Source organism: Ochotona curzoniae, unplaced genomic scaffold (genome assembly GCF_017591425.1).
Source record: "Ochotona curzoniae isolate NIBS_2020 unplaced genomic scaffold, NIBS_Ocur_1.0 contig_3819, whole genome shotgun sequence".
Lineage (NCBI taxonomy): Eukaryota > Metazoa > Chordata > Mammalia > Lagomorpha > Ochotonidae > Ochotona > Ochotona curzoniae.
Genome location: NW_024466004.1, coordinates 1,256,579 through 1,270,668, shown reverse-complemented (window position 1 = coordinate 1,270,668; position 14,090 = coordinate 1,256,579). Strand labels below are relative to the sequence as shown.

At 46.6% G+C, this 14,090-nt stretch overlaps 1 protein-coding gene across 1 annotated transcript in view; it reads right to left on the bottom strand.

Moving 5' to 3' along the window:
- UHRF1BP1 (UHRF1 binding protein 1) overlaps positions 1-13,483 on the bottom strand; it is a 66,341-nt gene extending 52,858 nt beyond the window's left edge. The window contains exon 1 of the mRNA XM_040983225.1: positions 13,328-13,483. Within this exon, the coding sequence (XP_040839159.1) occupies positions 13,328-13,371 (44 nt within the window). The 5' untranslated portion in view covers positions 13,372-13,483. The remainder of the gene's footprint in view (positions 1-13,327) is intronic.
- Between the last annotated feature and the right edge of the window lie 607 nt (positions 13,484-14,090).

The window sequence follows — 14,090 nt, the reverse complement described above, 5'->3', positions numbered from 1 at the left end:
TGGGACCCTGCACCCATGTGGGAGATCCAGAAGCAGCTCCTGGCTCCCGCCTTCAGATCAACTCAGCTCCAACCACTGTGGCAAACCAACAGATGGAAGATCCTTTCTCTCTCTCTCTCCTTCTCCATGTAAGTCTGCCCTTCAATAAAAATAAATAAATCTTAAAAAAATAATTAGGAGCAAATAGTCTCAAAAAGAATCTTCAAAGGTCTCTTGGGGTGTAGGTGCATCTGAGAGAGGGGCAGGCTTCCTGGGTTCCCCGTCTGAAGCTTTTGAGAATGGCTGGGACACCAGCTACAGCTGTGTGCCCCACCTTCCCTCACCAAGCCCTTCTCCGAGAGGCCGAAGAGAGGACTGAGGGGCCGCAGCCAGCTCCACCCGGGAGGAAGGCAGGCAGAGAGGGGCTCGGCGGAGGCTCTGCGCACACACGTGCCACAACACGCTGCCAGGTCTTGGGCTTCATACTGACCTCTAGTATATCATTCTCTCAAACGAAGTGGTTCCCTGAACTGTGGCCCCTATTCTCACTCAAGTAAAAAACCCATTTCTTGGGGCCAGCACAATGGCTCCACAAGTTAATCCTCTGCCTGCTAGTGCCGGCATCCCATATGGGCTCCAGTTCGTGTGCCAGTTGTTCCACTCATGATCCTGCTACTAATGGCCTGGGAAAGCAGCAGAGGATGGTCCAAGTCCTTGGGACCCTGCACCCACATGGGAAACCTGGAAGAGGCTCCGAGGTGAAATCAGCTCAGCTCCAGCGTTTGCAGCCTTTTACAGAGTGGACCACCAGACAGACGATCTCACTCTCTGCCTCTTCTTCTCTATAAATTTGCCTTTCCAACATAAATTAATAAATCTTTAAAAGATGATGTTTTAAGAAAAATGAAAAAAGGGAGGGTAGAGAAAGGGAACATGAAAAAAACGGACCAGATGGCCAGAGGCAGTCATGTGAGGAGCACTTAGTCTCTTTAGCTGGATTACTGCACATTAAACTCCTCAACATTCACATGACATGCAAAGCACACATTCCTGCCCAGAAACCTGCCCCATTCCCACACCATCCAGGTCTCCCATGTGGATGGCAGGTGCCCAAGCACTTGGGCCATCTGCTGCTTTCCTAGGATGTTAGCAAGGAGCAGGATCAGAAGCAGAGAAGCTGGGACAAGTGCTGGCACTCTTAGGTGGAATGCCGGCATTACAGGCAGCAGCTTAAACCACTGAGACTCAACACCATCCCCTCAATTCCCTTGTGAAACAATAATTTTACACTACTGTTTTCACTATAGTAAATCTACTTACACACGTAATTTTAATAAAAGTCAGATATAATGTTCAAATTGCCACATAAGAACAATGACATAATAAATCACCTTTTCTATTTTTTTTTTTTTACATTTATGTTTATTTGAGAGGTAGAGACAGAGAGCTCTCATCTTCTGAATCACTCCTGTAGGCCCCGGTCTCCCAAGGGTTAACTCCACAGGATGGGCAATCTTGGCCTGATACATTTAGCCCCTGGCTTGACTGCAAGTTCCCTCTTCCCTGCTTCCCCTTTTTAAGATGCTGTGGGGGAGCTTAGGAGTTGCTTGAGCATTGGGAAAGTACTGGGAGGAGCCAAGCAGACTATAAAAATGGGGACCAACTTTGAATAAATTGGCAGTCTCTTCACAAGAATGACCCACTGTGTGTTGTCTGTTTTGTAACCCTAGTCCCTCCACTGACAACTCCCCCATAGCCAAGGCACCAAGGCCAAGAACCAACAACCCAACCCAGATCTCCCACATGGTCAGGTCCTCACACTGCCCCACCATGTTTTTTTTTTAATTAATTACATTGCATTATGTGACAGTTTCATAGGTACTGGGATTTACCCCACCCCACCCCCCAACCCCACCATGTTTCATGGTGTCCACTAGCAGGAAGCTGGAACCAGGAGTTGGAGCCAGAAGTCCAAGCCAGGCATTCTTGTATGGGCCACAGGCCTGCTTCCTACTCATTTGTATCTTAACATGCAAAGGCTCCAATACCACTGCACTAGAATACAGAGTAGGCAGATGCTTGCACCCATGTGTGGAATCAGCAGGAGAAGGACAACTACAAATACAGACTGACCCATACAGGCCTTCGTACCAATGGTCGTGACAGCATTTTTCAAAATGGTGACAGAATGGTAAATTTCAAAAACAATCTTCCCTCAAGATAGTTGTAGTCCTGAAACACTCAAGAAAGTCTAAACTGATGCAATATCTGTGTTTTTATGTAAAACAGTTACATACCAGGCTCATTGAATCTAAACAGGCAATTCACTTAGGTAAACATCTAACAGAAATGAAAAGTCAAAACAGACAAAAGATAATGCCTCTTTGTGTGAGAGCATTTTGCCTGTTGCAGGAATTGGTCCCCTCCCCTCTCTCCAATCATGAAATGCTGGTCCTACTCTTCAATCACTGTGATAACCCAAAACAGTTACTGTTAAGAATCAAGGATGTACAGACCTGGGTGGGCAGCTGACCCAGCAGTTAAGCTACAAGATGACCATATATCACATCGGAGTGCCTGGACTCAAGGGTCAGCTCTACTTGCAATTCTAGCTTCCTGCTAATGCATACCCTGGAAGATGACAGGCAACGGCTTCAGTAGCTGGATCCATGTCACACCCCTCCAATGGGAGCTATGAATGCTTTCCTGAATTCTGGCATTCCTGAGCCCTAGCTATTGTGAATATTTGGGGAACTAACCAGAATATGGGATCTTTCACTGCCCCCACTCTCCAACTGTCTCTGCTTCTCAAACAAAGAAATAAAAGTGTTAAAAAGATTTCACTCCAAGTGAAGTTACAGTTAGCTTAAGTAACTCCATAATGCCTTTAGATGCCTTTTGCTACTCCTTGTAAACATTCCCGTTCCCTTTGTGAGAGGGGCGTAGGGGACCTCCCTCAACCCCAGCCTGGCATTTGGGGAGGCTGATTTACGAGATCCTGTTTGATAGTGCAAGGCAGTCGGCACCTGCCAATTAGCCTGTAAAGATGGTAACTGTGGCTGTAAATGAGCAGAGCTCCATCAGCACCTGTGAATCAGCTTGTGAAGACAGCAATGGCCAGCTGCTACTCCCTGCTCTTTGACATGACTCCCAGTCCCTGGTTCCTGTCTGTTCCTTCCCATGTGCAATTACAGTTTCCAGCCCTAAAAACCCATTGGTTTGGGCACAGCACCGTGGCCTAGCAGCTAAAGTCTTTGCCTTGAACAAGCCAGGATCCCATATGGGTGCCGGTTCTAATCCTGGCAGCCCCACTTCCCATCCAGCTCTCTGCTTGTGGCCTGGGAAAGCAGTTGAGGATGGCCTGAAGCATTGGGACCCTGAACCCATGTAGCAGACTGTTGGGGTCTGTGCAGTGGATGTGGGGGACACGAAGGTGTGAACAGTATTGTTCCATTGTAGGAAGGGCCACAAAGAACTTCCCACTGTGGACATCTCTACAACCACCTGAATGCAGCTCCACCTTCCTTTGCATGGACACCGGACCACCCTGCGGAAGAATTCTAATCCATCCAGGCATTGTTTGCTACTGTGAGGCTGGCCTTTCACTCAATGTGAGCTTGGAGGTTAATGTCAATAATAATGTCTTGCAAAAGGGCCTTCTATTATTCCTCCTGTCTTGGCTGTCCCCATTGACCTTATGCTAATCAAGGGACCTGTACTTAGGGTTTCACTCTTTCCTTGATCTTTAGGTTCTCCTTTTCTTTGTGATACAAGATTAAGTTGTAGAATAAGAATTGTAGCAGGAACTTCTAGAGTTTTTAGGTGAAACAAATGGCAGAATTATCCTTAGAAACACCCATTTGACCATGTGGTAAAAAGTCTGAGCCAGAGTTTGACTGTTTCTGTAGAAATAAAGCGGACAGCTTTTGTGCATTGTCTATTACAATCATGGAATCCTAGTGGTCCATCTATTTTCTCCATGCCTCATCCACGCACCCTTCTCCAGTTCCGAACTCAGATGGAGCTGGACTCCAGCAGGAGACCCAGAAAAAGGATTCAGGCTCCTGGCTTCAGATCGGCTCAGCACCGGCCATTGTGGTCAGTTGGGGAGTGAATCATCAGCCGGAAGATCTTCCTCTCTGTCTCTCCTCCTCTCTCTCTCTCTATATATATATACCTGACTTTGCAATAAAAATAAATAAATCTTAAAAAAAAAAAAAAAGCCATTGTTTGCCTTTGTTCAAGGTAGCCTGAACTTTGCAGGTGTGCTCTCTCGGCCACAGGCAATAAAGGATTCATTCCAGATTCCCAGTGTGGACTTTGTTCACACTGTGAGTCCTGACTTACAGCTTCAGATCAACTCAGCTCTGGCTATTGCAGCCATTTGGGGAGTGAATCAGCAGATGGAAGACCTCTCTCTTTCTCTGCTTCTCTCTCTGTAAAATCTGCCTTTCAGTCCCAGTGAGTCCTTTCTTGGTGACTCACTCTGGGTACAGCACAAGTAATACAAAGGAAAATACTCCTGGGAGTGGTCATTCAACCTAGAAGTTACAACATCCGCATCCCACATCCAAACCCTGACCCCAGCTTCCTCCACTACAGATCTCAAGAAGCAACTGTGATAGCCCAAGCAACTGTGTGCCCACCATTCCTATGAAAGACTTGGATTGTCAGACTGAGTGCATGTCCTGACTCTGGCTCCCAGCTCCAAGCCTAGCCCAGCCCTGGCAGTCATGGACATCTGAGATGTGAACCAGATGGATGGGAGGTATCTCCACTCTGTCTTCTCAGTGTCTGTGCTTGTGTATCTGCCACTCAAACACATTCTTAACATTAAAAAAAATTTTTAAATATAACTTTTTGTTTTTCTCATTCACTTATCCATATTCTTTCAAATAGTCCCCTAACAACCAAAACTCAAAAATTTCATTTGAGCTTCCAGTAAAGTGCAGATCATACTTAAGTCAGACTTAAACACTTGTAGAATACTTTACCATTGGGGCTTATGTTGTGGTACAGTAGGTTAAGTTGCCCATTGCAATGCCAGCATACCATATTGGAGTACTGGTTCAAGTTCTGACTGTACCACTTCTGATCCAGCTTTCTGCTAATATACCTAGGAAAGCAGCAATAGACAGCCCAAATTCTTGGGCTCCTGACACTCAGATGGAGTTCCTGGCTCCTGGCTCTGGCCTGACCCAGCTCTCCAGCCAGTCACTCACATTTGGGGAGTGAACCAGGAGGTAAGAGTTCTCTATCTTAGCAACCAATAGAATGGGAGAAAATTTTCGCACACTACACAAGTGATAGGGGACTAATATCCAGGATTGACAAAGAGTTTCAGAAACCCAGGGACAGAAAACAAAACAAAACAAAACAAAACAAAACAAAACCTCTGTGACAAAATGATAAAGGAAATGAACAGACATATTTCAAAAGAACAGATTCAAATGGCTAACAGACATGAAAAGATGTTCAGGCTCCCTAGCCATCAGAGAGATACAAATGAAATCCACCTTGAGGTACCACCTAACTCCAGTGAGACTGGCCTACATTTAGGACTCAACTAACAACACCTGCTGGCGTGGATGTGGGGAGAAAGACACCCTCCTTCACTGCTGGTGGGAGTGTAGGCTAGTACAACCACTGTGGAAATCAGTATGGAGAGTGTTGGATAATTGCAAATAAACCTGCTATATGATCCAACTATCCCTCTCCTAGGAATATACACAAATAGAAGTGAAATCTGCACATGAGAAGGGGATCTATAATCTATATTTGCAGCTGCACAATTTGCAATAGCAAAGACATGGAAATAATCCAAATGTGCATCCAAAGAAGAGTAGTTAAAGAAACTGCGGCACGGGCCTAGCGCGGTGGCGCAAGTGGTTAAGGTCCTCTCCTTGAACGCCCGGGATCCCATATGGGCGCCGGTTCTATCCTGGCAGCCCCGCTTCCCTTCCAGCTCCCTGCCTGTGGCCCGGGAAAGCAGTCGAGGACGGCCCAAAGCTTTGGGACCCTGCACCCACGTGGGAGACCCGGAAGAGACTCCTGTCTTCGGATCAGCATAGCATTGGCCGTTGTGCTCACTTGGGGAGTGAATCATCGGATGGAAGATCTTCCTCTCTGTCTCTCCTCTCTCTATATATCCGTCTTTCCAATAAAAAAATAATAAAAATAAATCTTAAAAAAAAAAAAAAGAAACTGCGGCACATCTACTCCATGGAATATTATTCAGCTATTAAGAAGAATGAAATTATACTACTTACAACTAGGTGGTCCCAACTAGAGACCATTATGCTCAGTGAAATGAGTCAAGTACAAAAGAACAAAAACCATATGTTCTCTCTTACATAAGGAAACTAACATAGAAGGTGTAACTTCAATAATCTGATCCATGCTATTTTTTGTTTGATTTTTTGGCTGTATCCCATGTGTTTTGACGTTTTTCCAGTTTTGTTTATTCCAAATAATTTCATCACTGGCTCATCGATTTACCACTTGCTTATGGATTGATTACACAGTGGCATCATTTTTCTCAAGAGACTTCTGTGTTTCCTTTTTGTCACTCATGTGTTGGCTACTAAGTGGTGCATTTTTTCATGGTGCTGTAATTTGTTGTTGATGCTGTTGTTGCTGTGTCTGTTCTAACTCATACCAGTTGTTGACCTTGTTTCATGGCTTCTCAATTTTGGAAATATATAGTGATGGAGGACTGGGGTTTATTGTATAGAGATGAGGGGGAATAATGGAACATACATCCCTGCTTTCAGATGAAAGACAGATCCCCAATGAAACTGTTGGACATGTGTAGACAATGGGATGCTGAACTGTCTGACATTGTCTGTACCAACATTGTTGGGGTACACGTAAATAAGAGACTGATAGAATTCGGACTCCTTATAAAGGACTACATCATTGTAGTAAAATGAGGAAAATCTGTTGGGGGGTGAGAGTTTGCAGGGGAATCCCAGCCTATACGAAATTGTACCACATAATTCAAAATCCAAAATAAAATATATTTTAAAAACTTCTCTATCTTTTGTCATTTTGCCTTTCAAGTAAATAAGCAAAAAAAAAAAAAAAAAAAAATTGGGCCCGGCGCGGTGGCACAGTGATTAAGGTCCTCGCCTTGCACGCCCAGGATCCCATATGGGCGCCGGTTCTAATCCCAGCAGCCCCGCTTCCCATCCAGCTCCCTGCCTGTGGCCCGGGAAGGCAGTCGAGTACGACCCAAGGCTTTGGGACCCTGCACCCGCGTGGGAGACCCAGAAGAGGCTCCTGGCTTTGGATCGGCATAGCATCAGCCGTTGTGCTCACTTGGGGAGTGAATCATCGGACGGAAGATCTTCCTCTCTGTCTCTCCTCTCTGTATATCCGCCTTTCCAATAAAAATAATAATAAAAATAAATCTTTAAAAAAAAATTACCATCAATGTTCTCCATAATGTTTTAAATAACAGGCTGGCATCCAAGCTACACATGACCAGTATACTAAACAGGCAGCATATCACATACAAATATTACTGAGAGAGGCAAATAAAACAGATATTAGCTCAATAAATATTCACAATATCTAGCCCTTCTTTTTCTGGAAAGTAGGTACAAACTATTCATCCTTTATCTAAATTACTAACATGAATTAACATTACACTCTAGTTGCCACATTTACCATAGACACTTGTTTGATTTGATTGCTTATAACACTGGAAAATACTCCTTCATACCTGTGGTCACCACAAGGAGTAAGTATTCATTCTCACTACATAGAGATAAAAGGCCTTGTAATGGGCCTGTCATAATGGCTCAATAGTTAAATCCTCACCGTGCAAACCCCAGGATCCCATACAGATGTCAGTTTGTGTCCCAGCTGCTCCACTTCCCATCCAGCTCCCTATTTATGCCCTGAGGAAGCAGTAGAGGGTGACCCAAAGCCTTTGGACCCTGCACCCATGTGGGAGACCCATAAGGTCACACCTTCTGCTTGGCTCAGCTCCAGCCATTTGCAGTCATTTTGGGAGTGAAACAATGGATGATCTTTCTGTCTCACCTTCTCTCCCTAAATCTAATCTGCCTTTCTAATTAAAATAAATAAATCTCTTAAAAATAAAAGTAAATAAATCAATCTTTTTAAAAATCCTTAAGAACAAAAAAAAATGAAAATAGATAAAAAAAATATCAAGTGTTGGCAAGGATACAGAACAAACTTAATCCTCACACCCTTCTGGTAGGGGTATAAATTGGAACAGCCACTTTGGAAAACAAGTGACTATTAAACCTAAGCATATGGACATTCTATAATCCAGAAAGTCTACATGTGTGCACATATATGTGTGTGTGTATGTAATCCCAACAGAGACATAAGCATTTCTTCAATTTACTAGACTATTCCAATTCCAGAAGCACTATAATAAACCTGAACTGGGAAACTCTTCAAGTGTCTATAAACAGCAAGATATATTAACCGAAGTAGTCACATAATGAAACAACATAAAATGGAGTACACACCAGCACTGTGACACAGTGAGTTAAACTGCTACCTGCAACACCCATCCCATATGAACGCCAGTTCAAGCCCTAGCTGTTCCAGTTCTGATTTAACTCCCTGGTAGTATGGCTGGGAAAGCAGCAGGATATATGATCCGAGTGCTCTGGCCCATGCCTTTTATGTGCGAGACCTGGATGTAGTCCAGGCTCTTTGCTTCAGCCTGGCCCGGCCCAGGTCATTATGACAATTTGAGGAGCAAACAGTAGATGGAAGATATCTTTCTCTCTGTACCTCGCATTGGGAGATTCCAAGTTCCTGGCTTTGGTCTGGCCTAGCCCCAGCCACTTCAACCATTTGAGAAGCGGACCAGCAGACGGAAGATAACTTCCTTTCCCTTTCTCTTTAGTCTTTCTAATAAATATTCTTCTTTAAAGTTTTTAAATCAAAGCTGGAGCCATGTAGTAAGTTAAACTTCCACTTTTGGCGCCAGCATCCCATATGGGCATTAGTGCTGCTCCACTTCTGATCGAGCTCCCTGCTTATGGCCTGAGAAGGTAGCAGAGGACGGCTCACTTCCTCAGTCCATGAACCCACGTGGGTGAGCTGCAAGAAGCTCCTGGCTCCTAGCTCTGGACTGGTCCAGCTCTAGCAGATGTGACCAATTGGGGAGTTAACCAGGAGATGGCAAATCTCTTTCTCTGCAACTCTTTCAAGTGAAATAAATATTTAACAACAACAGCAACAAAAAGAATGAAATAAATATATTAAAAACTTTTAAAGGCATCTGTCTCTGTCTTATGTGCTGTGGTAGTATGTCTACTACATGCTATGCAGTTATTCCTAATGAAATACCCATTTATACATCAAGTATGACAATAAACACATTATCACTAGTCTTACAGAAAATGTGCTACATATCAGTCTTCCTTAGTCTTATCTTTAAACAACAAAAAACCTTGAGGCTGCCCTGCTCCTCTGTGGCTGAGCTGAAAGGGGACTCGGCTCATGGCGCGGCAGAGCCCATGCTCTTTCCATGAGCTTGGTGTTTCGATTTGTTTCACAATCAATCACATTGCTTCATGCTTATACAATGCAGGGTCTTGAACTAAGGTGATCTCAAACAAGAATAATCCAATGCAGTGAAAGATCAGTTTCAATCATCTGTAAATCAATGATGACTTTGTGTTTCCCAGTAAAGGTCTCTTCCTTCATTTATTTAAATGAGTGCTGTGCCATAAAGCTGCTTGTACTGAGCAGCAATCACGCAAGCTTCGGCTTAAAGCCTTTAGAAGACATTTACAGGCCCAGTGCGGTAGCATAGCGGCTAAAGTCCTCGTCTTGCACGCACCAGGATCCCATATGGATGCCAGTTCTAATCCCCACGGCCCCGCTTCCCATCCAGTTCCCTGCTTGTGGCCTGGAAAAGCAGTCAAAGATGACCCAAAGCCTTGAGACCCTGCACCCTTATAGGAGACCCAGAAGAAGCTCCTGGTTCCCGGCTTCAGATTGGCTCAGTTCCGGTCCCTGTGGCCACTTGGAGAGTGAATCATCAGAAGAAGATCTTCCTGTCTGTCTCTCCTCCTCTCTGTATATTTGAGTTTCCATTAAAAAACTAATAAGTCTTTAAAAAAAAAAAAAGTCATTTACATTTCTTCCCTGCTGTACCCAGAGGGCCCAACTCAGTGTCTGGCCTAGAGTAGACCTCAAGACAAATATCCTAAATCCTAGTCCCACCAAATCTTGTTTACTAAAATACAAATAAGGAAGACACCATTCCAATGAGATACTTCATTATCTGAAATTTTGTGCCTAAAATTAGACATGGGAGTCACTGGGATATCCTGTCTCCTTTAGGGCATTCTCCTCCAGGTCAAACGGCACTATCATCATCAACAACAAGTCATTATCCAACACCCCAATAGTTGTTTAGCAAGGTAACTCCATATGCCTTCCTTCCCAACCATGTTTAACAAGCCACAAGGCCACAGTTCCTGTCCAAACAGGCTAGCTTGGTGTGTGTGTGATGAAGACAACACAGAGACACAAACGACACATCATGAAGCAGCTTTTCCAACTTCAACACACACAAAGGCCTCTGGTGTCTGGCCTCCCCTGTCAGACTCACTGCCTGACACCTCTTCCTGGAGCTGTGAAACTGCGGTTATAATTTCTTCTTCCTTATCCTTCTCAGTCACTTGCCCACAGTTGAGAAAAATGCATTTTCCTCAACGTCTACTATACTTATTCTCACTTCATTTTAAAGATATATTTTATTCCCCAAGGACTCACTGAGTCTCTCAGCACATACTGAAACAATTTCTCTTAAAAAAAAAAAACAAAACACTATGTTCATAAAGGGAACATGTGATACCAGGGGAAATACCAGGGTGACAAAATTGGGTTCTGTCCCACTGCCTTACCTGCCCATGTGACTTGGGCACGTCATTTATCCTCTCTAGATTTTAAGTTCTTCACCACAAACTGAGTTGAACCAAATCAGAGCTTATTTATCTAGTTCCAGAAAACCTTGAAAGCTCTGCATTTTAGGGGTTTATACCTCTCCCCACACACATAAAAATTATCTTGGGACCAGCGCTGTGGGGTAGCTGGTAAAGCATCCATGACACTAGCATCCCACATGGTTCAAGTCCTGCCTGCTCCACTTCCAACCCACCTCCCTGCTAACGCACCTGGAAAAGCAGCAGAGGACAGCCCTCTGTTAGGCCCCTAAACCCATGTGGACGACCCAGAAGAAGCTCCTGGCTTTGTACCAGCCCAGCTCTGATCACTGTTGCAAACTGGGGAGCAAACCAGCAAAAGGAAGTCCCTCTCTTACTCTCTTGTCCTCTCTATTTCTCTGTGTAACTCTGCCTTTCAAATAAATAAATATTTTAAATGTCTCTGTAGATACAAATTTTTCTGAATATGTATGGCTGCATTCAATTATCACACAAGATGCAGCCCCTAAAATAACCACAGTTTGTGCTTCATTGTTGCTTTATTCACCAGGCATGTGCTAGGTCCTTCCAACAGATTAACTCACACATGGGGGCAAGGTCATAGTACAACATCTGAAGCAGCTACCACATGTTGACAACTACATCCTGTAAGGAGGACCAGCCTTGGTTCTGGCTCTTCTGCTTCCATTCCACCTTCCTGCTGATCATCCTGGGAGTAGGATCTTGGCTCAAGGACTTCAGCCCCTGCCACCCACATAGGAAACCAGGATAGAGTTCCTACTTCCTGGCTTCTGCTCCGTCCACACCTGGCTCCTGCAGTCATGTGGGGGAGTCAACCAGCAGATGGAATCTCTCTGTGTGTCATTCTGCCTTTCAAATAAATAATAAATAAATTCTTAATCCCCTGTGCTGATCAACCAACTTCAGTCGCACTCCTAACTCTTCAGCAAACAGCCAGACTCAGAACTCTTGCCGGAACACTTCCTGAAGAAAGACTGTCATCCGTTGTAGTATAGAATCCGCAGGCATCTCCAGCTCCTGCCTCCCATGCTTTCTCCTTTATAAAGTGGTGAATAATAATATCCAAAAAATGTATCTGAATTGAACTACTAAATGAAGCCCAAGATCCAGCAGGAAATAAAACAGTGTTATCGAGGACAAAGAGGACGCAAAGGCAGCCACTCACGCCAGCCAAAGGGTACATCCTCTGAAAGCCTAGGTGTCCCTTGTTGATGGGCAATTTACCACCCTACCTCCTGAACGCCACCAAGCACCGAGAAGCCAAGACCTGCATTATTCTCCACCTGAGACATACAAGGGCTGGTGATGGTGTTAGTCACCAACCCCAGACTGGGACAAGGAGTGAAAAACAAACAGTGGGGAAAAGCACCTTGCCCCCAATTTTTGCAGTCACCTGTTCCCACAACCTGCAGTCCTCATGCAGGAGCCAGGAGCTATCCAGCTACTGGCTGAAAACTGTCTTACCCCTGACTACAGAGCGATGCAACACTGCTGCAAAGCAGAAGCAGACCTTTGTGGTGGTTTTCACAGGGTGTCAAAAAACCAACAACTATTCTTTAGTGGGAGGCTGCGGAAACTTTATCCCAGCCCTTCTGACCTTTCTCCAAATGATCTGTGTAGTGACAAGAGATGCAAAGAGGGGGTAGGAAGGCAGTTCAGAAGACGGGCCCTTGGGGTGCAGGCAGGGCTCACAGCTTTTTTTTTTCAAGCGTGATGCAACAGGGTCAAACACAAGAGCAGGAAGAGCTGCGAGGTTCAGGGAAGGAGAAAACTCAGTGTCAGCGTTGGAAACGCCAGAAGGAAGCGGGTTCTGAAGGACTGGGTGGCAGGGTCATACAGAACCAGCAGGGAGGTAGATTAGGGTCTGAGAGAGAGGAAGCAGGGGACCGGCTGGTGCGGCGGGTCAGGAGGCGGGCTGGGCCGGGCGGGGCGTGGGGCAGGGAAGAGGCAGTCAGAAGGACGGTGGCCAGTCCAGGCAAAGCAAGCAGAGGGAACCCAGCAGGGGCGGATAGGAAGCGGAGCACCAAGGGACACCCAGGAGTGGGCCGGGTAACCTGCACTGGCTGTGGAAACCTAGGAGGGGACAGCAGGCCAGGAGAGAACCTTCAGGGATGGGAGGGGTCCCGAGAAGGGGGAAGAGAAGTGAGGGTAGGGAGGGGGAACCAGGGGCACCCTGGATCCCGACGGCGCAGAGCAAAGGAAGATTGAGGGGTGGCAACGGTCGGCACCAGCGGACGCCGGAGGAAACAGTCCAGGCTCCAGTTGGGGCGGCAGCCGCCCCGGGGGCCCGGGCTCGGAAGGGTCCTGAAGACTAGGGAGAGGTCACAGAGGGGCACCGGGAAGGACTCCGGGTCTGCTGGGGTCGGTGTTGGCGCTCTCACCGGGACAGGTGCTTCAGGATCTGCTTCTTAATGATCCCGGCCATGCCGAGGCCGCGGCCCGCGTGGAAGGCAGGGAGCAGCGGTGGCCTCCTGGGTCCTGAAGAACAGAGGCGGTCCTCCTCTCAGCTCGCCGCCGCCCGGGCACCGGATGCGGCAGCCACCGCAGCCGCCATGGCGCTCGCTCGCCCCTGCCCCGGCGCCCGGAGCTCCGCCGCGATCCCACCCACCCGCGCGCGCCACGCCGCGGCCGCCCGCCCGAGCGCCGCGTAGCCCGGCGAAGGGGCGGGACGCACGGCGCGGAGGCGGGCGCCGGCCGCTTCCCCCGCCCTCCCATCTGTCTCTCAGCCCGCGGGGTCCAGGAGATTGCACCTCGAAACTGCACGAGGTTCCCGACCCCCCAAGGACGCTGAAGGTTGGGGGAGAGGGCGGGAACGCGGGTGATTGTAAGTTAATTCGTTAGATAATTGCTCATCTCCTCGCCTACTGGATCCATATCATATTCATTTACCCGTGAACCTTACTTTTCTTTTTTTTGGTTGAGTATTAATTATATATTCCATTCTGAGTAGGAAAAAGTCACTTCAGGCACCTTCAGTCTCACAAACTGGCTGAGCCTTGGAAACAACACAGCTATCAGCTGCCAGAGGCTTCCTGCTGAGGAGGTGAGCCGGGTCACCTGGCGGTGCCAAGTGTGCCTCGCCTTGGCCCGTTAGCTATCAAGCAAATGTTGACTCCAGACCTAAGACGAGGGGCGGGCCTTTGG